General features: G+C 39.2%; 1 protein-coding gene across 1 annotated transcript; it reads left to right on the top strand.

Annotated features, from left to right (window-relative positions):
* The first annotated feature begins 1,447 nt into the window (after window positions 1–1,447).
* Window positions 1,448–24,832, top strand: LOC134380620 (cytochrome b-c1 complex subunit 2, mitochondrial). The gene is made up of 14 exons (XM_063100659.1): window positions 1,448–1,584; window positions 4,228–4,311; window positions 4,405–4,554; window positions 5,451–5,515; window positions 7,274–7,330; window positions 7,572–7,696; window positions 9,723–9,820; window positions 12,292–12,349; window positions 14,725–14,820; window positions 15,136–15,335; window positions 17,403–17,483; window positions 19,670–19,746; window positions 23,101–23,254; window positions 24,556–24,832. Exons 1-14 carry the CDS (start codon window positions 1,552–1,554, stop codon window positions 24,637–24,639), a joined length of 1,362 nt encoding a protein of 453 aa, XP_062956729.1. The 5' UTR covers window positions 1,448–1,551; the 3' UTR covers window positions 24,640–24,832.
* Window positions 24,833–25,604: the final 772 nt, after the last annotated feature.

Below are 25,604 nucleotides of genomic sequence, written 5' to 3'. Positions count from 1 at the left end.
ATTTGAGGGTAGTGACTTAAAAATACTAGAGACAGAGCTTTGTATGCCATTTTAATAAATTTGAACTTTATCCTGAAAAACATGGGTAAGTTACTGAAGAATTTTAAGCAGGCAGGTGACGATCAGAGAGCAGTGCTTCCTAAACTTCACTCATTGGTATAACACATTCTTGATTTCTGCCATATCTCCATATCAATAGTTACTTAACATTTTTTAAATCGATTTTTATTCCTTTATATTTAAAGAGGAAACTCACTAGCATTGCTTGCCATAATCAAAATAAATACGTAACTATTAAAATGGAACAGTATTCATTCGTGTACCAACTTAAAATCATCTCACGCAGCACTAGTGCAAGCCTACCGCATGTAGGGAGACTGTACTAAATGTTAACTGGGTTGGGGGTGCCCCCTGAAGGCAAAGAAATTGGGCTGGCGCCAGGTTCTCAACGAGCGGACCTTAGATGGCTGTGAGCGAGTGGGAGACGGTGCCGGCGTGGAGGACCTCAGTGTGCTGGAACGCCTGCAGCAGCAGCCCCTCTGAGCCTGTGGCGTGCGTAAAGTCACCTCGGGGTCTGTGAATACACAGACTCGGATCCGGCAAGGGACCTGGAGATCCTGCGTTTCTAACACACGCCCACATGGTACCATCGGCTTCCCAACCACGCAGCGCAGCACGTACGAGCCCGCGAGTCCCCGGCGCGGGGCCGGGCATGAGCCTCCTGGGTCAGAGCCCGTGGGGGAGCGGGGAGCGGAGCGCACTCCTCCACAGACGACCCCACGGCCGCCCTGTTCAATGTGCAGGTCTCGAACCCGTGTCTGTCTGTGTCTCTCTGTGTCTGTCCCCCCGACACTCCTACTGCTTAAGACATTTTTGTTTCCTCGCACGCGAACTACAGTTAAGTTTTTACTCTCTACCTCGCCCCGGCGGAGGACATACCTCCGTGAGAGCAGAGACCTCGCTCGGGACTCAACCAGGCGTGTCCCCGGCCCGTTCCGGGATAATGCGGAGATGCCCCAGACGAGGCCACTGCTCTCAGAAGCTAGCGACCGGACGAGGTAACCACGCCAGGTTCCGAAGCCCCACACCTCTGCGAACAGAATACTGGTCAGGAGCCCCCGTCCCGCCCATGTCTGGAGACCGGAAGTCTATGGCTACGGGGGCGGGGCCCGCAGCGCGCCCGCGGAATCCTGGGACAGACCAGGCCGGAAGAGCCCAAAGTGGAGGGGGCGCTAGGGCAGGTTGCGAGACGCACTTAAAAAGGATTACAGAGTGGATAGTCAGGCAGGGAAAAAAACCCCAAAAGCGGCAACCTAAATTATCTTTGTACGTTTACTTACGAAACTATGCGCCTCCACACTCCGTATCTCGGAAGAATTGGACCGGCCAAACCTTCTCCCGGGAGTAGTAGAGCGCGGTCCATATAGAGCGGTCCCTCGCGAAGGGGGCGTGGGAAGCGTGTTCGCGGGGAGGGCTGGGAAACTCTTGTCCTCCGCCACCATCTTGCTTTTTTCTAAGCTGGGAGTGACCGTGTCAGAGCAATCTCCAGCCATGAAGTTGCTAACCAGAGGCGGTTCCTTCTTGGTGAGCACAGCCAGCGGGCTTAGGGTAGGGCTGAAGAGCGGTTTTTCAGCAAGGCGATTCGGACCGGAGGGGCCTGGTTGGGGCACGGGGCCGCCTGCTTCGGTCTGTCCTTCAGCTGTACCCTGAGGGCCAGGTGGGCTGCGGGCTGGGCCAGGGGTTGGAGCCCCAGCTCGTGCTGTGAGCAGGAGACGCAACGCCGGAAAACCTGGGGGTGGGGGGGCTTGAGAGCCGATCCGCAGCGACTCGGTGGAGAGACTCGTGAAGGTCACTCCCGCTTCTGCACCTGCGGCCGGACAGAAAGACCGCTGGACCCGGCGGCGGGGGCGGCGCGGACCTCCCGTCAGCTGCGGCCTCTTCGCCTTGGTGTACACGGAGCGTACATTTCCACAGCGGTTAAGTAGGCTTACGAGTAAAAGTGTAAGAAATGAGCTTATGCAGGTATAGCGCCTGTCACAGAGCCTGCACCCTCACTGCTGATGATCAGGGCGTGCTGGCAGTGTAAGGCGTGCTGTTGTTGATCTCTTGTTAGGGGATTCCTCCAAGACGTGCTCTTCAACTATCCTTAAAAGCTGCTTAATTAAGGCTCCCCCTTCAAGCCCGAATTAAACGTAGCGGTCACTCGGGGAAGACTCTTCAAGCGTCATTGTTAAACCACTGTGGAGCAGTGGTAATCAAGAGGGGAAAGGGTAACCCTTTTTTCGAAGTTTCAACGAAGGACAATATGTCCCCAGGAAACGGTTAAACAATGTCTGGGGACATTTTTGATTATAACAATTTGTGGGGCAGGTGCTACTAGCATTTATACTAGCATCCAGAGGCCAAAGGTGCCCTAAATACCCTACGGTGCAGAATAACAGCCCCCTACAACAAAGAATTATCCAGTCCAATAACGCCAGTAGTACCTGAGTTGAGAAACCTTAACCAAAGACAGACTGATAAAAGACCTCAAAAATCTCCTCTGTTTCATTTTTCGGTAGGAAAAGATCTCAAAGGTAACAGTTGGAGAGGACCAAAGTAAACAAATAGCAGTAAACTTGAGAGCAATTATTTGTTTCTAATTATTGGACTTACTTTTCGTGAGAATAAATGTATACATAATTCGTTACTAAAACAAAATAATCTAGTAGTTGTATGACAATTACGAGGATAATTCTTTTCTGATTTGAATGGAAGAAATAAGCACATAACCAACCAACAGAGTGTCACTGTTCAGGCACATTTGAGTGTAAAGCACCTAAGTCTCCCTTGGCAATGGAACTTTGGATTGTTCATATTTGAACCGCTATGTCCATATATCTTAAAATTTACTTTTTGGAAAATCAGAAGCCAAAATCACAAGTAGGGTTAACCATACCCATCAAACTAAATTGATGATGATAAAGCAAAGCTAATTATAATTTATAATTTACTTTATTGTTTGTTTGTTTTTTTGGATGGGGATCTGAACTGGTGACCTTGGTGTTACAAGGCTTTGCTCTGATGAACTGAGCTAACCAGCCAGCAGTGTAATTTATAATTTAAAAGCAATACTAAGAGCAAATGACAACCAGCAGCCAACTTAGTACAGCACTGATGCAGAATATACAACAAACAGCCTTCTGGACAGCATAGAGTAGGGGCATTGAAGCTTCTGTTGAAAATCCTTGGGAAACTCCAGAAACGTGTTTGTTGGATCTTGGGAGCACTAAATTTTATTTATTCAGCGTCTCCTCTAGTAATGTCATGAACATTAGTCATAATCAGAATGAATTTTTTGGCACTATATATTATTTGCCCCCAAAACTGAATACATTGAATGCATTTTGGATCCATTATCTGACATTTAAGAAGACCCTTTTACTCCACCAGCAACTGCATATTATATATTCAGAATCTGTTCTTAATCTCAGGATAATATAAGTTTTTATTTAGTCAAAGAAAGTAAGACCCTTGGTTGTGTGGTCTTAGTGTGGCACACAAGAGATTGGAGATACAATGGGGAATGTTGGAGGCTCAGAAGAAGCCTTTTTTAAAGCACACTAAAATAATTAAGGAGGTGAAGTCATTTTACTTGGAAAATCGAATAAACAGGTGAGATTCATCGGGCAGTAAGGGAAACAGTAGTGCCGAAATCTATAACAGGGTATGGATGTGGCAATACAACGCTTTTTCAGAAAATGCCAAAGCATTAGAGCTAAAAAGAACTGCTTGAAACTTTAATAAGATAGTTAAAAGGTAAAAGAAAATCCAAGGATTCTTTACATAGAAAAATGCACACAGAGAACTCTGTTCCCTATAAATCACAAATAGAGGTTTGTGAATGGCTTGGGTAAACTGGTGGGTTAAAAAGTTTGTAATAGGGCTGAGCCCGTGGCGCACTCGGTAGCGTGCTGCGCTAGCAGCGCGGCGACGCTCCCGCCGCCGCGGGTTCAGATCCTATATAAGGATGATCGGTGCACTCCCTGGCTGAGCGCCGGTCACCGGAAAAAAAAAAAAAAAAAAAAAGTTTGTAATAAGTTATTCAGCTAAAACCTTTCATTGAGATGGTTATCGCTCATTTTACCCCTAACCCCCTCTGTCACCTGGGTACACTAAGATAAACCGCTTCTATACAGTGAACTGTTCTTGTGAGAAACCTGTGTAACCTGTTTTTTGTGTGTTTAGAGATTTTATTCCCTCAAAGTTGCCCCCAAAGTGAAAGCCACAGCTGCCCCGGCAGGAGTGCCTCTGCATCCTCAGGACCTCGAGGTTAGTCCCACTGAGATGCTTGCTGGAACCCACACATGCCCTAGTGTCCTTGGTCATATAAAGACATTAATTACATCTCTATTTTAAATGCAGTTTACCAAATTACCAAATGGTTTAGTGATTGCTTCTCTGGAAAACTATGCTCCTGCATCAAGAATTGGTTTGTTCATTAAAGCGGGCAGTAGATATGAAGACTCCAACAACTTAGGAACCTCTCATTTGCTGCGTCTTGCATCCAGTTTGGTAAGTATCTTTACTACCTCAGTGTTGGAAATGCTGTAGTATTCTGGTCCTGTGAAAAAGAAAAGTGTCCCTGTATTAGTTTCCTTGAGCTGCCATGACATTACCACATACTGGATGGCTTAAACAGACAAAAAGTTATCCTCTCTCAGTTCTAGAGGCTAGAAGTCAAAATCAGGAGTCTAAGTCAAGTCAAGGTGTCAGCAGGGCCGTGCCCCCTCTACAGTCTCCAGGGAAGAATCTTTCCTGGCTACATCCTAGCTCCCAGTCGTTGCCAGCAGTCCTTTGCATTCCTTGGCTTGCAGCTGCATCACTCCAGTCTCTGCCTCAGTTGTCACATGGCCTGCCTTCTATCTGTGTCTCTGTGTCAAGTTCCTATCTTATAAGCACACCAGTCATATTGGATTTTAGATCTACTTAAATCTGCAAAGACCCTACTTCCACAGGTTCTGGCTGGACATGAACACTGGGGGGATGCTGTTCAATCCTGTGCAGTCCCCTAATATAAAATGAGAAACTACGGGATATTTGCCATAGAGAAGCATTAAATTAATGTCCATCTGAATGTTGGGCTAAAGCATAAGAAATCAGAAAACATTTTTTTTTAAATGCCAAAAATCAAAATAAAATTACTTTTCTTTCCTATACGCGAGTCTCTTTCAGAATAGACCAATAAACCCGGTTAGCTTGATTTGATAAGTAGGATTTTTACATAAATTTACTTTATTTAAAAATCTATACTTGTGCTTTTGGTTGAACCTTGTTTTATAATTCTTAACTAAAAAGGATCACTGTTTGGTAAAATTCCTTTTAAATCTGACAGATGATAGATTTTGATATAGTGTGATATTTGACAACTTGGCATTGAAAAACTGAAAAAAATCCTTTTTTTTTTCAAGACTACAAAAGGAGCTTCGTCTTTCAAGATAACCCGTGGAATTGAAGCAGTTGGTGGTAAATTAAGGTTTGTTAAAGAAGTAATAGGAAATAAATAATGAAAATGCCAGAAAATATTCAATTGTAAGGGAACTTCTATCTGTTATCAAGTTGAGGATTTCTTAAACAGAGCAGAAGAAAGAAAAGCCTGATGAATTTGACTACATCAAAATTTAAAACATCCGTATGCCTTACAGTAAAGATTTAAGTAACTGATGAGAGTAGATATTTGCAATATACATAACACACAGAGAATTACTATTTGGAAAAATAAAGAACCACAAATCAGGAAGAAAACAATGAGAAAATGGATGGCCAAAGGATAGGAACAAGCTGTTCCCAGAGAGGAAGCCACAGACACCAGTGTTTACTTGTATTCAGTGGTGTGATACCATTTCACACCCATCAGACTTTTTACATATCATGTGTTGACAGTGATAGGAGAGATAGAGAATTTCTTACCCTATTGGTGGAAGTATAAATTGATACAACCACTTAGAAGAGAATCAGGGAATATCTAGTAATATTGAAAAACCCAACGGTTCTTAATCCACATGCACAAAGATATTCTTCATCTTTGTAAAGACTAGAAACTAAATGTCCATCTTTAGGGAAATGGATAAATAAAGTATGTAGTCATATGATGGGATTACTACACGGCAGTTATGGAGTGAACTAGATTTATATGTCAGCATGGCAGAACTTAAAATATGCATAAAAAACATATTTCACAATTTTTTAAAGGTACGATGCAATTTTTCAAGCAAAATAATATAGCAGAGGGCTTATGATTGTGGTTGTCTCTAGAGTGGGAGAGAGTGAGAGAATTGGCCTGGGAAGGGTACAAAGAGATCTTCAGCTTTATTTGCCATTTTTTGTGGTAAAACATACATAACATAAAATTTACTATTTTTTTTTTTAAAAAGATGACCAGGGGCCGACCCCATGGCTCACTCAGGAGAGTGCAGCGCTGGGAGCGCCGAGGCCACGAGTTCAGATCCTATATAGGGATGATGGCCGGTGTGCTCCCTGGCTGAGCGCAGTGCGAGCGACACCAAGCCAAGGGTTGCGATCCCCTTACCAGTCACAAAATAAAAAATAAAGATGACCAGTAAGGGGATCTTAACCCTTGACTTGGTTTTGTCAGTACCATGCTCTCCCAGGTGAGCGAACTGGCCATCCCTATATAGGGATCCAAACCCGTGGCCTTGGTGTTATCAGCACCACACTCTCCCAAGTGAGCCATGGGCCAGCCCCTAAAATTTACAATTTTTAAGTGTACAGTTCTGTGGCATTAAGTGGCATTTAGCAACCACCATCACCACCATGCATCTCCAGAACTTTTTCATCTTCACCAGTGGAAACTCTGTACCCATTAAAGGATGACTCCCCATGCCCCCACCCCCCAGCCCTGGCAGCCACCATTCTGTCTTCTATCTCTATGATTTTGACTACTCAAGACACCTCATGTAAGTGGAATCATACAATTTGCCCTTTTGTGACTGGCTTATTTCACTCAGCGTAATGTCCTCAAGGTTTATCTGTGTTGTAACATATCAGAACTTCATTCATTTTTAAGGCTGAATTATTTACTATTTTTTAAAATATTTTTTATTGTTTTCAAATTTTAGTTGATGAGTGTGTGGGATTTTGTTATATGATTATTTGCACTTCTTTATATTTCAAAAATTTTCTTTCCAAAAGAATTAGTTGATTTAACAATGAAGATATAAGGGAAAACTTACTCTTCTGACTCATAATTCACTGTCACTCATTTCTGATTCAGTGTGACTGCAACAAGGGAAAACATGGCTTACGTTGTGGAATGCCTGCGGGACGATATGTAAGTACTTGCGTGTGTTTAGGACATCTGTTACCCAAATACTAAGCTGCTCAGTTCTAGTCTTTGTAGTGTGTCATTATGACCTCTGACTTTAGTTTCAGATTATCATTTATGAAGTTTGCGCTCCTAAAACTGTGCTGTCCACAAGGCCTAATGTTTAGTGAGCATTACAGTGATGTAGAATCCCAAATGCTGGTTTTTAGTTTTTGACTTCTGACTCTTATATTCATGTCTTCTATAGTGATATTCTAATGGAGTTCCTGCTCAACGTCACCACAGCACCAGAATTTCGTCAGTGGGAAGTAGCTGACCTTCAGTCTCAGCTAAGGATTGACAAAGCTGTGGCTTTTCAGAATCCACAGGCTCGTAAGTACATTTTCAGGTTACATTCATTTGTTTCTAAGATAGGCTTTTTGAGGAGGTCAATTTGTAGAGGAAAAAATTGCTGTTGAAATTTTTTCCTACTTGGGTTTATCTCTTCCAAAAATTTGTTCATCAGTTATTTAAATATATTGTTTGTTGTTTTGTTTCTAAACATTTATATTTGTTGTTGATTGGTCATGTTTGATGGTGAGTAAATTGTTTATAGAATCCTGGATATTTTTCTTGTTTCCCTTCCAGTGTTTTATCTTATTTGTCATTTTGTTTTACATTTCAGACCTGGGGAAACCTCCCAGTGTTTTTTAATGGTGGTTTTGCTTACACCAGTTCCAGCAGCAGTTTATTGTTGCTGCTACTGCTATTGTCTATTGTTATTTATTGCTGCTATTGTTTAGCAAACTCCCCTTTATTGCATCTTTCCAAAACAAGCACCTTAATTTTTAAAAAATAAGAAATTTTTTTTATATTTATATCTTATGTTTATGTAATGTTTATAAAATCTTGACAAGTACAACTGGCAAAGAAATCTGTAAACAAGCACTGCTGACTCTTGGAAGTCTTACAACTTCTAGTGGGAGCGGAAAGGTGCAGGTAGACCAGAAACAGATGACCTTGCAGGGGCTTGGCTTGGGACGGGGTTGTTTCAGAATGCAGGCCTGTTGAGAAAGGGTCCCCTGTCCAGTGTCAGGAACTTAGTGCCTGGTTCGTGTTGCTAATGTTATGTCTTGGTGACACTTTGTGTCACAAAGGAGTGAGATCTTTATTGTTCAGGACCTCTACCAAAGAAATAGATTGAACGGTAAAATTGTAGAAAAGATGACTGTGTGTCCATGGTGACTTCTTCCCCACTGGTAGCAATAAGGCTCCAACCATCATCCCTTCTGCCTGAACAGTTATTAGACGGTGTCCTGGCTGCTATCTCTGCCTCTGGGTTCACTTCTTCAGTCTGTCTGCCATATTGCCATTACAGTGACCCTTCTGACATGAAAATCCTCTAAAGGCTTCTAATTGTCTATAGGATAAAATCCTAACTCTTTAGCTTACCATGCATGGTCTTTCATGATCTGACTCCAGCTCACTCCTCCTTTTTCTTGCTTCACCCTTTTTTCCTCCCAGCTGCGAGCCCCCTTTGAGTCAGACTGTCGTCATGCATTATGTCTTTGCCTTGTCTGTTTCCTCTGCCTGAAGTGCTGCTCCCAACTCACTCATTTGGGAAATGCCTCCTCATTCTTCAAGTCGTGTCCTGGATTTTACCTCCATTACCCTTTTCAGTTTCCACGGCTCTTCCCTTGAGCCCCTGCTGCACTTTTGACACACTGCTGACACTGCACCCACAATACTTTATTTCATGATTTTTCCTCTTTTTTGAGGGCAGGTATTATATCTTACTCATCTCTGTATTTACAGTGCCTGGCATAGGGAGGTTGCCCAAATAATGAGCAAGTGAAGGAAACACACCTCGGGCAAAGGCACTCAAGCAGGAAGGCAGGGACAGTGCCAGGGCATGAGTGAGGAGTAAGTCCTGTCTGCCAGTGGCACTTGACCCATGAAAGCTAGTGATGTGACTTGAAACTGACACTGTCATATCTCTTCTTATCCTGACAACTCCCTCATCACCTAGAGAGGGAACCTACAAGTAAGTAAAATGCAGATTAAATGACTTCTCCAAAGTCACATGGCAGTTTGGTGGCAGAACCATAACCAGACTCAGACTTCTCGAAACCTAGGCCATTATACTTTCCAGAAGATACCAAATGGATTAAAGTTAGAGAGGTATTCACATGGACTCCAGCATGTAGAAGCTGCTGCTATATAATCTCTTATTTTTCTCAGCACATTCACCTGGCAGAATTTTAAAAGTTGCTAGAGTTTAAAGATAATAAATTTCGAGTCCTCTTAATACTTGAATGCCATAGATGACCAAATTATAGGCTTGTTGCTTTCCAGGTTTTAAAAATGTAATCATTACTTGAATTACATCTCAGTAACTGCTTCTTTACTTATTTTACAGATGTCATTGAAAATTTACATGCTGCAGCTTACCGAAATGCCTTGGCTAATTCCTTGTATTGCCCTGACTATAGGATTGGAAAAGTGACATCAGAGGAGGTAACCAACAAAACAGATTACATTTTAAAATGTGTTTGTTTTTAAATTAAGTTGAACATTCATCTGTCATTTCAGGTTTGATTGATCATTTTTCTTTTTATTTTCCGATATTAAGAAATTCAGCTTGCCTGCTTTTTTCCCATCAGCTTGCTTTTTAACTAAAATTCTGTCTGAACAGTTTTTTGTATGTTTCAACCAAAAAAAAAAAAAAGTTTTATGATAAAAGGGATGTGATCATTACAGAAAAATCAAAATAAAGACAAGCAAAATAAAGGAAAAGAAAACATGTTACATACCTAAAGGGACTGAATGTTAATACCTGGTGTATTTTTTTCCAGACCCTTTTCTGTGTATTTGTATCTTTTAAAAATAGCATGTAAATTTTTAAATATCATACTAAATTCTTTGTCTAAAAATCTTTAGTCCCTCTGAATACATAGGTAAGAATGAATCCCGCTTTCTTACCCCCTGTTCCACCATCAGCCCACTCACTAGCTTATTCCCTTCTCCAGCACACCAGCCTCATTTTACACATGTCACAGCCGTATGTATACCATAGAACTTTGTTTCCAAAACATGAAACACTGAATGTTAAATCTGCAAGTGTAGATACATGCATATAATCTTAATTTACTATTCCTACCACCCAGCCCCTCCAAAAGCAGTTTTATCAAAAGACATTTAGAGAAAAATTTGGAATTATCAACACTTTCAAAGTATATGTGACTTGGAAATTAAGGTTTTCAGTCTCATTTTATTTCTGGTTAGCCACTACAGAAAACTAAACTGTATTTCTTTTGACTTATCAATCAATAATTTAATGCCTACCATTCATATGGCATTTTTATTTAAAAATCCTAACTCATATCATCCAGTTGGAACAGGCAACATTTTTCATAAGAGTTTTTCATGATGAGGTTTTAAATCTTTCAGAAATCAAATCCATTCTCATGAAGATGTGTCATTGAAGTAGATAAAAGAATGCACATAGCAAAACATTTATCTACAAGGATGTCTATTGTAGCATTGTTTCATAATTGTAAAAAATTAGAAACAAGTTAATATCCAGCATTAGGGGGCTAGTTAAATAACTTATTAAATATTTGTAGAGGGGCTGGTGGTTAGAGCACAGCCTTATGACCCCAAGGTCACAGGTTCAGATCCCGAAACCAGCCAGCCACAAAAAAAAAAAAAAATCTGTAGAATGGAACACTATCCAACTATTCAGAAATATTAATTGATACATAGAGATTCCATAGTATATTGTCAAGTAAAGAAAGGTAATTTATGAATTAGGATATACCAAGAGGTCCTATTTTTTTAAAGAAGTATATGTGTATCATAGACAAATACCATGTTAACCATGATAACTTGGTTATCTCAAAGTTACTAGTATTTTTTAAACATGTCCCTTGGCTAAAGGAAATTCCAAAGAAACTGGTGCTAGAATACATTAAGAAATGGCAGAATCAATAGAAAAACATCAGTGCAAAGAAAAGAATATTTTCCAAGGTGACTCCGTAAATGTAGACACCATTCATTTTAGGACACAGGTTTCTGATAAATTGATTAAAAGTTCAGTCTCAATGCTTTAATCCAGTGATTCTCAACAATATCACCTTCTTTCCTCATACTATGTCACTCTGTAGGATGGGTCCCGGGAATGGGGGACAGTAATAGTGTTTGATTTTGTTTTTTAAGCTCCCCAGGCAATTCTATGATCATCCAGGTGGGAAAACCTGTTATAGAGAGATGGCAAGAAAAACTTTGTAGAGATTGGCTTCAAAGATGGGAGAGAGGGGTATAGTGATATAACTCTATATTAGCCCTACAGCAGAATGTTAACAGTGCTTTATAATCACCTGTATAAAGACCAAAGAAACCTTATGTACTGCTTAAACCTCACCATAATAAAAATCATAAACTTAGTCTTGTTATATCAAGTTCAAGCCACGTGGCACAAATTTCTTTTGATTCCTTTTTTTAATCATTTATTTATTCAGATGTAATTCACATACCATACCATCCATTTAAAGTGCACAATTCAGTGGTTTTCATTACATTCACAAAGTTGTGCAGCCATGACCACAATTAACTTCTAGTTCTCTTAAGCAGTCGTTTTTAGGGGCCGGCTCATGGCTCACTCGGGAGAGTGAGGTGCTGATAACACCAAGGCCACGGGTTCGGATCCCATATAGGGATGGCCGGTTGCTCACTGGGTGAGTGTGGTGCTGACAACACCAAGTCAAGGGTTAAGATCCCCTTACCGGTCATCTTTTTTAAAAAAAAAAAAAGCAATCGTTTTTATAATAAAATCCCTGTGTATTTTGGCACCAGTTAGTCCCTTATAGTTCATTATAGCAGCTTTTTTAAGCCTGAGAATTTATTTTCTGCTGAACTGCACTTTTATGTTTTTATGGGTTTTTGTATTTATACTGATATAACCTCATGAGTGTTTTTAACTTTTTCAGTTACATTACTATGTTCAGAACCATTTTACAAGTGCAAGAATGGCTTTGGTTGGACTTGGTAAGTTGGGAATTGCTTACACATCAGTTTGCTTCCTTGGGAGTAGTACCTTGGGTTGGCCAGTTAGCTCAGTTGGTTAGAGCATGGGCTGAAAACACCAAGGTCAAAGGTTTGGATCCCCTTACCAACCAGCCACCAAAAGAAAAAAAGAGTAGTCCCTTAAACTGTGTGAACATAGGGTTGGTTTTCTATTAATGTCAGACAGGCAATATATGACAGAATTTTACTTACTAGTCATTTGTTTTGGAAAGCAGAATCTGGCATTTGACTTTGTAATCTACTTGTATCAACTTCTTTACAGTATTTGCAAAACCTGTGACAAGGGGAAGTTTCTCTAAGCAAAGATCTTTTATAAACTGTTTTAAGAAGAAGTACAACTTAATAGAAAAATAGGCAAAGGGCAAAAGCAGACAGTTCATGGAGGAAATATATATGTATGTATGTATTTATGTATCCGATTATGCTTGTTTTCTCAATTATTTTAAAAGATGGTCAGACAGGGGCTGGCCGGTTAGCTCAGTTGGTTAGAGCACAGTGTTATAACACCGAGGTCAAGCATTCAGATCCCCATGCCAGTTAACCATCAAAAAAAAAAAAAAAAAATGATCTAACTCACTAATAATTAGGAAAATCTTAATGTGTAAGATTGGCAAGTATTGAAAGATTGACACTGCCCAGTATTAACCAGGTATGGAGAAATAGGCACTCTCGAAAATTGTTGGTAGGAATATAAATTGGTACAACACTTGTGTAAGTTGATTTGAATATATCTGTTAAAACTATAAATGTTTATACTCTTAGACCCAGCAGTATTACTTTTAAGAATTTGTCCTGCAGAAACACCTGGTCAAGTTTATAAAATATTTACAGGAGAATATTGTCTGCACTGTTGTTATTTTGTTTGTTTTGTAAAATCACATGCCATAAAATTCACCCTTTTAAAGTTTACAATTCTGTGGTTTTTAATATATTCAGAAAGTCTTGCAGCTATTACCACTATCTAATTTCAGAACATTTTCCTAATCCCCAAAGATACCCATACCCATTAGCAGTCACTCTGCATTCTAATCTTTCCCCTTCCTCTGGCATCCACAAATCTTTCTCTCCATAGATTTGACTACTATGGACATTTCATATAAATGGACTCATACAATATGTGGCCTTTTGTAACTGACTTTTTTCACTTAGCATAATGTTTTCAAGGTTCATCCATATTGTAGCATGTTTCATTCCCTCTTATGGCTGAAAAATATTTTATTACCACATGTTCTTTATTCATTCATTGACATTTGGGTTTGATTCCACCTTTATATTGTGAATATAATCATTCATGTGTAAGTTTTTTTAGAACACCTGTTTTCAAGTCTTTTGAGATATATACCTAGGGGCAGGACTTTCTTTTTAACCGTTTGAGTAACCGCCAGACTGTTTTCCAAAGTGATTGCACCGTTTTTAAATTTCCACCAGCAGTGCACAAGGGTTCCGATTTCTCCACATCCTCTCCAGCACTCACTGTCTGTCTTTGTTTTGTTTTTGGCGGCTAACTGGTATGGGGATCCAAACCCTTGGCCTTGGTGTTATAACACCACACTGTAACCAGCTGAGCTAACCAGCCAGCCTGTTACTGGCTTTTTGATTTTGGCCATTCTAGTGGGTATGAAGTAGTCATTGTGGTTTTGATTTGCATTTCTGTGATGACAAATGACACTGAACATCTTTTCATGTGCTCTTTGGCCGTTTGTGAAACTTCTTTGGAGAAATGTCTGTTCAAGTCCTTGCCCATTTTTTAATCAGGTTGTTTCGTTTTTTATTGTTGAGTTATAAGGGTTCTGTCTGTATTTATGTATACTTGACCCTTATGAGATGCATGGTTTGCAGATTTTTTTTTTCCATTCCATGGTTTGTGTTTTCCCTTTCCTGACAGTGTCCTCTTATACACAGTGCAATATTGTTTTCCTAATCAACTCTTAGAAACATTCTAATGTACATCAAGAAGAAATTGATTAATAAATGATAGGATATCCGTAGAATGTAATTCTTTATAACCATTAAATGTTTAATGTACACCAGTCTTTTAGAAAGATGCAAATTACAAGAGACAAGTTAGAAACAGTATCAATAGAATGATACCATTTTAAAAATAAAATGAGAGTAATAACTGCACAGAAAAAAAATTGTAGATGAATACTAATAGTAAATAATATGTAGTGAGTAGTTTATTAATAGTAAACTATAAATGGTTTTTACTATTTATTTCTGTAATGTTAGTATTTTATAATCATACATTATTTTTAAAACAAGGAAAAACACTAGATATTTTATAATTGTGATTTGACATGCTGTTTCTAGCTTTGTTTTTGCTTCTGTTGAAACAGGTGTGAGTCATCCTGTTCTAAAGCAAGTTGCTGAACAATTTCTCAACATGAGGGGTGGGCTTGGATTATCTGGTGCAAAGGCCAGATACCGTGGAGGTAATAAGCATTTTGTTCTACTAGGACTAATTTATCAATAGGACATTTCCCCCTTAATACCATGTTGGGGTGGAATAGGCCTGATTACTTACTACCAAACAGTTTCAACCTAGAAGGAAAGAATTAGATGGCTTGAGTGTTACATATTAAACATGTTTTGTGGGGGTGGAGGGAGCAGGATGGCATGGAGAAAGCACAGGGCCACAGAATAGCTTAATCTTAGCGGGATAGTACTGTGTTATGGGGAATACTGAAGAATAAAACCAATGGTGACCAAGCTGTTTTCTTCTTCACTCTCTCTGTATGTGCCCCCAGGTGAAGTTCGAGAACAGAATGGAGATAGTCTTGTCCATGCCGCTCTTGTAGCAGAAAGTGCCTACACAGGAAGTGCAGAAGCAAACGCATTCAGTGTTCTTCAGCATGTCCTTGGTGCTGGGCCACATGTCAAGAGGGGCAGCAATGCCACCAGCCCTCTGTACCAGGCCGTTGCCAAGGGAATTCACCAGCCCTTCGATGTGAGTCTGAGCAGTTGGTGTCTTTTTATTTTTAAGGGCTCAGTATTTGAGATGTAATCCTGATAATCTGCTCTTAAAATTTAAGACAAACACATAGAAAATCTTTATACAATTGAAGAAACAGACAGGCTTGATTTTCATGCCTTAGTGGGTCTATCAGAACTTTATTATCTTTCCAGTTATTCTACTATAGAAAGAGGAATTGGATGACTAGTCTTTTTTTCTAGATTTTCTTCTGTCTCCTTGTGTTCCTATGGCTACTTCCCAAAATTTCATTGCTTTTTATGTTTTCCAACAAAGTGGACAAGGTATACACCAAAAAGTTGTTTACAGACCTACCCCTCCAGGTTGAGATTAAGAATAAAAATGATGACATTTAATCCTAACAAAAAGCTCATGTTATTTTAGAAGACACCTTTTTTGACCATGAGGCAAGTGCTATGGCTTTCAAAATAATGATATTCAAATCAAGAGAATGTGAAATGTCAACCAACAAAGTACAAGTATTATTTAATGAGTAAGCATAGTTTGCCCAATGTAATATCCTACATGACCTTCAGCACTATGCCTTTAAAAGGTAACAACCGTACTCAGTTGTAGGATTGAGCATGTTCACAATTTCAGCTATAATAGATGGCACATGTAGGTTTATGCTTCAGTAAGTCTTTTGCCATTTGACACCAGATAAAATTAAAATCAACCTTTTGTTTTTATTTCTCTGTTTAATACTTGAATAGTTTTCAAACTTTTTTTTTTTTTTTAAGATGACCAGTAAGGGGATCTTTACCCTTGACTTGGTGTTCTCAGCACCACGCTCTCCCAAGTGAGCCACGGGCCAGCCCTTCAAACTTTTTTTTAAGCAGAGGAAATTTTTTTTTCCTTATGATTTCCCAACTGCAATGCACAACACAAAAGTTTTAACTTTTAAAGAAATTTGGAAGGCTTACTTGACTGTGAAACCCTTTGAATCTCTGTACAAAGCCTGAGGGTTCCCAGAGCACAGTTTGAAAGCCATTATCTTAATTATTCCTAAAATAAATTTAGCTGCTGCTTTTATAATTTCCTCCAGATTTTCTTCCTCTTGGTTCATAGTCAGCTCTTTGTTTTCTTCGTGCTTTACTTTTCATCATTGAATGTTACTGATGGTTTTGTGCAGCTAGAATTTAATCCTAATCCAATAACATAATTTAGTAGAAATTCCAAGGTCAGAATTTGGCCAGAAATGTGAAGTGTGGATAGGATAGTCTCAGAATTATAATTAAACTTCGAGTAATTGAAGCATATTTTTTCTTATGCTTTACGTGAACTAAACCAGTGGTTCTCAGACTTTAACATGCATAGGAGTCACCTGGAACACTTGTTTACAATGTGGGCTCCCAGCTGCATTCACAGGGATCTTTTGCAGGAATCTGAAAGTCCGTTATTTTTAATAACAACTTGGGTGACTCTTATGTAAATGGTCCACATAAACACTGCAAAACACTGTACTGGGCAATTAAATTAACCTTAAGGAGCTTAAAATTCTGCTCAGACTATAGACAACAATATCCCTATTATCCAGAGGCTAAACTTCTTGCTACCTTGAACATCTGGATAATGGGCACTAAGCAGAAATTTTTCTAGAACCCTTTGACTTTAATGTATAGGAGAAGTGAAAGCAAATTAGTGAAAAAGTCACCACCACGAGCAGAGAGAAGAAACCAGATCTGTGTAATGCCAGAGACCACGAACTATACTACTTGGCCATTCTGTATAAATATTATGATAATAATGTTTGCATTAACTTTTAATCATCAAAAGAAGGTTAGAAAATACCTATCAAAAAGAGAAAGTGAGCAGTCATTTTAGAAGGATTTAAATGAAAAAACAGTTAAAATCATTACAGTTCTGAAAAAGGTAACCTGTGTATAGAACACTTCAATCCTTGATAGTACTGGCTAAGTGAAATACTAATTAATCTGTTTTGTTTATACTGTGAAGGTATAAGTTTTTGTGTAAACAGCTTTAGGGAAACTGCCCTGTTCTACCTGGTAGAATATCATACAGTGAAGTTTCATTATGTTTCAGGTTTCTGCCTTTAATGCCAGTTACTCAGATTCTGGACTCTTCGGGATTTACACTATCTCCCAGGCTGCAGCTGCTGGAGATGTAAGTTGCCAACACTCACAAACAAGTTTTTTTCCCCCCATCATTAATATGTTTTTGGTTAAAACATGGAATGTTTGAATGCCATGACTTATCAGAGCTCTGAATAGTATGATACCATTGAAGTGTATTCACCATGGGAAAAACTTAAAAATGTATACTAATGCTTCCAGAAAAGAGGGAGAAATGCCTCCTTGGTGTTTCGGTTCTGGTTGAACAAGTGACATTGAGTTGGCTCAGAGACATCTAAATTGAGAACCCAGGAGAGGTCAAGGCCAAGATACATATTTGCAGGTCCTCAATGTAGAGACCATGTTGAAGTCAGGGTTATGTTTGAGTTTGTAGGAGAAGAAAGCTGAAGTTCAAGTTCTGGAAAACACCACTATCTAAGGAGCAAGTGACTAAGGAAAATGGTCAGGAAAACAGGAAGAAAGAGAATCTGATATATGTGGAGGCCAGCAAAAAGAATGATTAACACCATTTTGATCCACTATGGATTAACATCCCTTTAGTAGCCACAGAAAGATTTGATAGTTTTAGCAAACAAGGACATCATTGGTGATCTTATCAGTTTTCACCAGAGTAGTGGAAGTGAGCTAAAATTTATAGTGATTAAGGAATGATTGAGAAGTAAGAAATGAGGGCCGGCCCCATGGCTCACTCAGGATAGTGTGGTACTGGGAGTGCTGAGGCTGCGGGTTCAGATCCTATATAGGGATGGCCAGTGGTGCAGACAACACCGTGCCAAGGGTTGCAATCCCCTTATCGGTCAAAAAAAAAAAGAAGAAATGAGAGGTTGATCTAGGCAAGTGAAGCTTCGACTTGCAGAGAGGAGGCTGGTAGTTGTAGGAAACTCTACACTGAGACATTAAGTTGAAAGAGACATTTATACTGAAAGAAGAGAAAGATTGGAGCAGACATAGGAATTAGAAAATTATAAGTGTCTCAAGTCTGAAAAAGCAAATGGGATCTAGAGTGCATGTGGACATTTTAGCCTTGGAAACAAAAGCTGACGTTGGGAGATGTGGGGAAGACAAGGCAGTGCGAGTGCATCCTTGGTGAGGTGGGAGGCCAAGTCATGTTCTGAGAGTGAGAGAAGGGAGGAAAGTTTAAATAAAGTAACGAGGTTTGGTACAAATGAATGGCTGGATACACACAGAGTGGGCATCATCAGCAGTGACATGAGCGACCGTGAAGTCACAGTACAGTCAGTCAGGTTTGTCATAATTTTTCTTCAGTGGCATTCACTAGTCAAATGGAGAAATGGAGGAGACGGGTCAGAGGGTTAATCCCAGTTTGGAATCCTGCAAAGTGGGCAGGTGAGAAGCAGGAGGAGACAGCAGGGGAGTTGGGGACAGTGGCAAGAGTAATTAAAGGGATGATTCATGGATCTAGCCTCGATCGGGAGGTGAAGCCAGAAGGGCCTGATAGATTGAGAAGAAATGGACAAATGAAGGAACCAGCGATCTTGATAAAATGGGAGAACAGGAGAACATGATTAAAGACTGAGGCTGGAGGTCTTGGGATTGAGAATTTTAGATGTAGGGCAAGTCTAGGTTATGTTCAAGTGTGGAGTATGGCTGTGGGAAGTAAATAGCTAAAGGTTCTAGAATTTAGGTCATCAGAGGGAACAGTAAGATGCAGATACGGAATGGTGCCAGGGTTGGGATGGAGAAAATCATGGGCCAGGTTTGTTAATCTATTTGTTCAACACATATTACAAACACCTGCACCACAGAAACTTGATTCCTTCTTGACTCTGACATTGCAAGTATGAACAAGCCTTACAAATTGGCTGTGTATGGGTTACCTTAGCGAATAGTGAGAGAGAGTGGTATTAATTGCACGTCACTGTGAGAATCTGGGGAGATTTTAGAGGTGCTTATTCTTTATAGGTGACTATAAAGCCTAAAGAGGAGCCATCCTCTTTGGCCATTCTCTGCCATCTGCCCACTTAACTTTTGGAAGAAGCTTGGCTACTTGGTTACTAGAAGTTGTACAAACAGCTGCTATATGGCACATAGGAAGAATAAGGAACACACAGTGACTACAGACTTCCAAATGGACACTGCTATTGCTCTGGAACTAACCTTCCATTTTGTGTTTTTGCCTCAGTAGAGCAGTATTTGATTGCTGCAGGAGACCCTGGGGCTGGCCAAAGGTGACCATCTTTCACTTGTCTATCCTAGGTTATCACAGCTGCCTATAACCAGATAAAAACAGTCGCTCAAGGAAACCTTTCCAATGCAGATGTCCAAGCTGCCAAGTAAGTTTCATTATTCACCCTGTGTTTCATGTGTTAGTTATTTGGATGTTGTATATTTTATAGTGATAATAATATTATAATATATGCTCATAAGGATTGAGAAGTACAGAAACTAAAAGAGAAAGGGAAACACATCCATATCCTACATATCCCACCACCTAGAGATACAATTGTTAACATTTTGCTTGTCTTTTTGACCATGCTGGGGTTTTTTTTGGGGGGGGGGGGGGGCGGTGCGGGGATCCAAACCATTGACCTTGGTGATGACTGTGCTTTTTTTTTTTTTTTTTTTTTTTTTTTAAAGATGACCAATGGGCCGGCCCGTGGCTCACTCGGGAGAGTGCGGTGCTGAGAACACCAAGGCCACGGGTTCAGATCCCATATAGGGATGGCTGGTTAGCTCACTGGCTGAGCGTGGTGCTGACAACACCAAGCCAAGGGTTAAGATCCCCTTACCGGTCATCTTTAAAAAATAAAATTAAATTAAATTAAATTAAATTAAATTTTTTTAAAAAGATGACCAATAAGGGGATCTTAGCCCTTGACTTGGTGTTGTCAGCACCAAGCTCTCCCAAGTGAGCGAACCGGCCATCTCTATATAGTGATCCGAACCTGTGGCCTAAGTGTTATCAGCACCACACTCTCCCAAGTGAGCCACCGGCCAGCCCAGACTATGCATTTTCAAACATAGTATACAAATGCTCCCTAATTTATGATGGGGTTATGTCCCAATAAACCCATCATAAGCCTCGAAAATATTATAGGTTGAAAATGCATTTAATAAGGTCTGGGATTCAATCCCTGTACTGGCCAGCAAAGAAAAGAAAAAAAGAAAATGCATTTAACATCCTAATAAACCCATCATAAAGTCGAAAAATCTTAAGTTGAACCATCATACATTGGGGACCATCTGTATTTTTTGTATTCTGTTTAAATAACATGTTTATTATAGAAATTTGAAAATTACAAATGAAAAAAGACAAAAATGATCTTTGATTCCCTACCAGTGATTCCTTTTTTTAAAGCCTTATAATGATGTTTTCATTTATTCAGATTACTAAAACTTTGTCTGAACGATATCAAAATACACGTGGGCATTTTCTGCAGCTGGAAATTATAAACTGTAAGGGATATCTTTGAGCCTAAAACATTTTTTATTTTATATTTCTTGGTGTAGATTCCCAACTGAGTCAAGAGTTGTAAACATTATAACAAAAGGTTCCATGTTAAAATGTGTGTGTGTTTATATAACACTTTTATTTGTTTGTTTTTAATAAGAAAGACTAATATACTAATACTTCTTGTCTGCTATTTGGTGATTTTTAAATTCCCACTGTCCAGGTTGAAAGTATTAACACCACCACTGCTAACTCATTAGTCGTTGAGGGAGTTTCTGCGACTCTAAGAGACAGACTTTGGACAAAGTTGGAAATCAACTGGCATTTCATACAGCAGCACAAGACATTTAAGTTTAAGTTCATGTTAGGACAGTTGAAAATATGAATCCTGCAACTCAGATGGTTTTTATGGTCATTTAGTATTGCCCACAGGCAAATATGACAAGGTGAATTACAACCCAGGATGGAACATTTTAGTCATCTCTATTCCCATTAGCATGGCTGGTTTTGTTATACTGAGCACACTACAAAATTACATCTCATGAATAAGTACAACACAATTTATTAAATATTGTATACATGGAACCAAGGATGACACCAGAAACAAAGCATGATGAGAATAAACTGAAACACTGGATTTACTTAAGGAAAATCCAAATTTCAAGTCTATTTTAAGAAAATGTATTTTCTTAAGTGTAACACAGTTCTTACAAGGTATGGCAATATGTAGAAAATGGGATTTTGGCTATTAAGGTTATGTTCATTTTCTGCCATTTTGATGGAATTGATACTTTTTCTTGTAAGGTTCTTAGTCTCTTTATAGTGAAAGAAAGTGAGGTGTCATTGCTGAAGGGACAAACTAATAACTTGGTAAAGTTTATTGCAGGTAAAATCCTTTTCTAAGTAAGCTGACAATTGGTAAATTGCTGTATTAAATTATAAGTATGTTTAAATGGAAGTCTTGCTATGGAGTCTCAAAGGGTGTTAGTTTATTTGGGGTTTAAATAACTCAAGTGCTTTATTGAACATCATGTTTATAAGGAATACCAATTTCTTTCTGGGAGAATTGTGAATTGGGTTTTGTTTTATTTCAAATTGATACTTTTATGCCCCTATTTAAGCTACTTGGGCTTACAAGACCTGTACTGTCCTCCTCCGCCTGCCTTCTCTGTCACCCTCACTGAGACAAATCCCAGCATACAGATAGTGCTTGGAGGGAAAATAGAATCAGCACACAACATTCTGCTAAGCGGACAGTACTGTAAGAGCCCACATAGATATCGTTCTTTCATAGAAATGCCTGAAATTATCACTAAGAAAGTATTAGGAGGCAGGAGTTACATCACTAATCAAAACCTCACATTAAAATAGTTTTACCTAAGCTCAGTGTTATAACACCAAGGGCAAGGGTTTAGATCCCCACACAGGTCAGCCACCAAAAAAATAAAAAGTAAAATAAAACTAAAATAGTTTTAACTAGATCTAAATTCTAGTCCAAAATAAAAAGCAATCTGTTGAGGTTTTGGTATGATTTTTCAACTTTATGATGGTGCAAAAACAATACGTATTAGGTAGAACACCAATAAATTACATGAGATATTCAATACTTTATTGTATGACTTTGCCCAACTGTAGATTCATGTAAGCATTCTAAGCATGTTTAAGGTAGGCTGTGCTGAGCTATGATATTCCATAGGTTAGGTGCATTAAGTGTATTTTCGACATACAGTATTTTCAACTTAGGATGGGTTTATTGAGACATACCTTCATTATAAGTTGAGGAGCATCTGTATCTCAGCAAGTGGCAGCCCTCTCGCTGACGGGAAAGACATCTTCCTCATTGTGCCAGTGGGGGCAGAAAGAGAATGTTAGTATTGGCCAGTGGCTTGCAGAGGATGGATATTACACAACTGGATCCAGAGGCCTTGGGAAATATTAAGAAGCTCTCCTAACGTCTTGCCAAATCTGCAAAAGCAAGTGAACCCACACATGAGAAGCCAGACTTCACAGGATGGACCTTCAACGGGCACTTTTGGGACCCTGAAGAGATTTCTTCCATGCAGGCTAATTGCTTGAGTGAGAAGTTTCAGAGCAGGGAGCAGTGCTGTTTGGGGGGAATTTAGAAAGAGGAGACACACTGTTCCTGCATCAGTTAAATAAAGCTTTGCTGTTCATGCCTCCCCCAAAAATTGCCTTGCTCTGTGAAACTGACTGACTTCTACCTTTTATGGGACAGGGACAAGCTGAAAGCTGGATACCTAATGTCAGTGGAGTCTTCCGAAGGTTTCCTGGATGAAGTCGGGTCCCAGGCTCTACTTGCTGGTTCATACATGCCACCGTCCACAGTCCTTCAGCAGATTGACTCAGTGGCCAACACTGATGTCATAAATGTAAGCAAATGAAAACTTAAGATTTAACATTAGAGAACTTAATGATCCAGTTGCGAGAGGAATGCATAAGCATCCTTGGGCTGTGTATGTGTTATTCTCCTGTTATTTGGTGCCTGTCTACCTAGTGTGGAGGCAGAAGGCTCATTGTGATCTTGTCTGCAAATAGTTCCTTTTTACCTCTGCGGTGTATAGATCTTCCTCATTCAGATAAATTACTATTAGGTTAAACCATTTTAAATTCCTAGAGGTCAAAAGAGTTGAATATTGGCAGTTTCATATGATTAAACCTAAATAGTAAAGTTTGCTATTTTTCCTCTTCATCTCCAAGAAATAAACCCTATCCTACCAATCCTTCACCATCCAGCATCTCAAGATTTTCTTCACTTTTCTCACCCTAAGACAGGCTCCTGCTCTTGCGGGGTTTTTTTCTTTCTGCACACATATATATATTATTGTTGCCTACAAGATTGAGTTATTTTGAGGGTAAGGACTATGTCATATATTAATTTGTATTTCCTACTGTGCTTAACAGGCACATGAACTACAGAATAAATCCAAAGTCAGAGGGTTTTCCCAGTGCTTTCTACATTAAAAATGCCAGCTCGCCTTCCATTGGAGGTGTCTCAAGCATCTTCTCATCAACAGGTCTACCTTGTAGGAAAAATGGAGATAGAAAAAAAGAGACTTGGCTATTTTAAGATAGTAACCATGACTTGATTTCACTTGGCCCCTAAGTTCATCATCACATACTCTTCCAAATGTCTGTCCTCATCTTATACATGAGTACCATCATTATGTGAGTCCCTACCCAATGCCTCAAAGCCAGCCTGAGATAAAGTGGGGACCTCTGCTCTGCCTAGACCTACCTTGTGGTATTACATTTAACCTACACAACCAGCCTTTGAAGTTGAAGTAGTGGCATAAAGAGTACTAGGATATAAAGTTTACTTTTGAGTGAACAATCAGTGTATTATGATAGACCCAGATTATTTGCCATTGTAATACAAAAACAGGAAGTTACATCCCCGCCTGGAGCTGCTGTACCTTATTTTGCAGTGTCAGGTTTCCCTCTTACCTAGATCTGATGGAACATTCAGAGGAACAGCTGAGCTTTCCCTGCCACATTGTCACGAATTAAAGCACCAGCCATCTCATAGTTAATTTTCACAAGAGGCTATTATAGAATTGCTGGCTTAGAATGTTCTACCCATAAACTTTCAAAATGACAGAATAAGTTTATCTACTTGATGATACATATTCTTATTCCTATTAACTTTCTTTTTTCATTTGTTTATTTAAAGGCTGCAAAGAAGTTTGTTTCTGGCCAGAAGTCAATGGCAGCAAGTGGAAATTTGGGGCATACACCTTTTGTTGATGAGTTTTAATACTGAAGCCCATATTACAGGACAGAGCTGAACATTTTGTCAGCCCTAAGCTGCAAACACGTGAAAGTCAAAAGTCTCTCATATGTATAACATTCATCTTTTTTTTTTCAGTGAAGTAAAATATCTTAAAGTATAAATGCAGGTAATTGTTCCTAGCTGACCTAAAGTCAATAAAACATTCTGCTTAAATGTTTTTCTTGCATTTTTCCTAATCAGTTAATCAACAAGTATTTATTTATTTATTTATTTATTATATACTGAGATCTTTGCTTTAGATGCTGTAAAGGAGACAGGAGTGTAATAGTTGAGTAAAGACGCATCAGAAACTATTCAAATTAAATGGCTGTCAAGGTAAATGTTTCCAGATTATTATTGGTGGCACAAGTTAAAAATCTGTGACTTTGAGTAACAGCAGTTAAGTGTCTGGTTTTTACCCCCTTTTTGCCTCTTTTGCAATAAAATTATTTCTGAAAAATATAAATTCCCTATCATATCCTGTATTCCCATTACTTCATTTTATATGCCTGATTTTACTGTGGCAAAGTTTTTTTTCTCTCATCTCCTGTCTCTCCCTCATGTTTCTACGCTGTCTTGTTTGAGTAATTCACTATCAACCCAACAATCAGAGTAAAAGCAGGGCTGAGGGGGGTGAATTCTGTGGGCACAACTAGCCAAAGAACGTGTCATTTTTATTATTTTATTTTAAGGAGGGCACTGAAGTTTGCAAAAAACAGAAAAACTAAATGTCTAAAGAAAAATGTGGTATTTACCTTAAAAAGTGAAGTTCACTATGTTCAGACATTCTGACATTGGATTTCTCTAGTGCATTTTCAAAAAGATGAGAAATTTTCTCAGAAAGGAGGGTCTCAATGATCTGAATGATGTTGCTATTTTGAGAATAAGATTTGTAAGGCATGTGAGACCTCAGGGAAGTCGTTTAGATATCACATCAAAGACCTTTAAAA

The sequence above is a fragment of the Cynocephalus volans genome, chromosome 6 (assembly GCF_027409185.1).
Source record: "Cynocephalus volans isolate mCynVol1 chromosome 6, mCynVol1.pri, whole genome shotgun sequence".
NCBI classification, from domain to species: domain Eukaryota; kingdom Metazoa; phylum Chordata; class Mammalia; order Dermoptera; family Cynocephalidae; genus Cynocephalus; species Cynocephalus volans.
The sequence above is the reverse complement of the archived record's forward strand: the minus strand, read 5'-3'. Positions and strand labels throughout refer to the sequence as shown.

Excerpts from the sequence above, each read along its gene's own strand:
- LOC134380620 (XM_063100659.1), top strand. The coding sequence starts at position 1,552 with ATGAAGTTGCTAACCAGAGGCGGTTCCTTCTTG. Across the intron at positions 7,331-7,571 it reads GAATGCCTGCGGGACGATAT|TGATATTCTAATGGAGTTCC; the intron begins GTAAGTACTTGC and ends TGTCTTCTATAG. Across the intron at positions 15,336-17,402 it reads GAATTCACCAGCCCTTCGAT|GTTTCTGCCTTTAATGCCAG; the intron begins GTGAGTCTGAGC and ends ATTATGTTTCAG.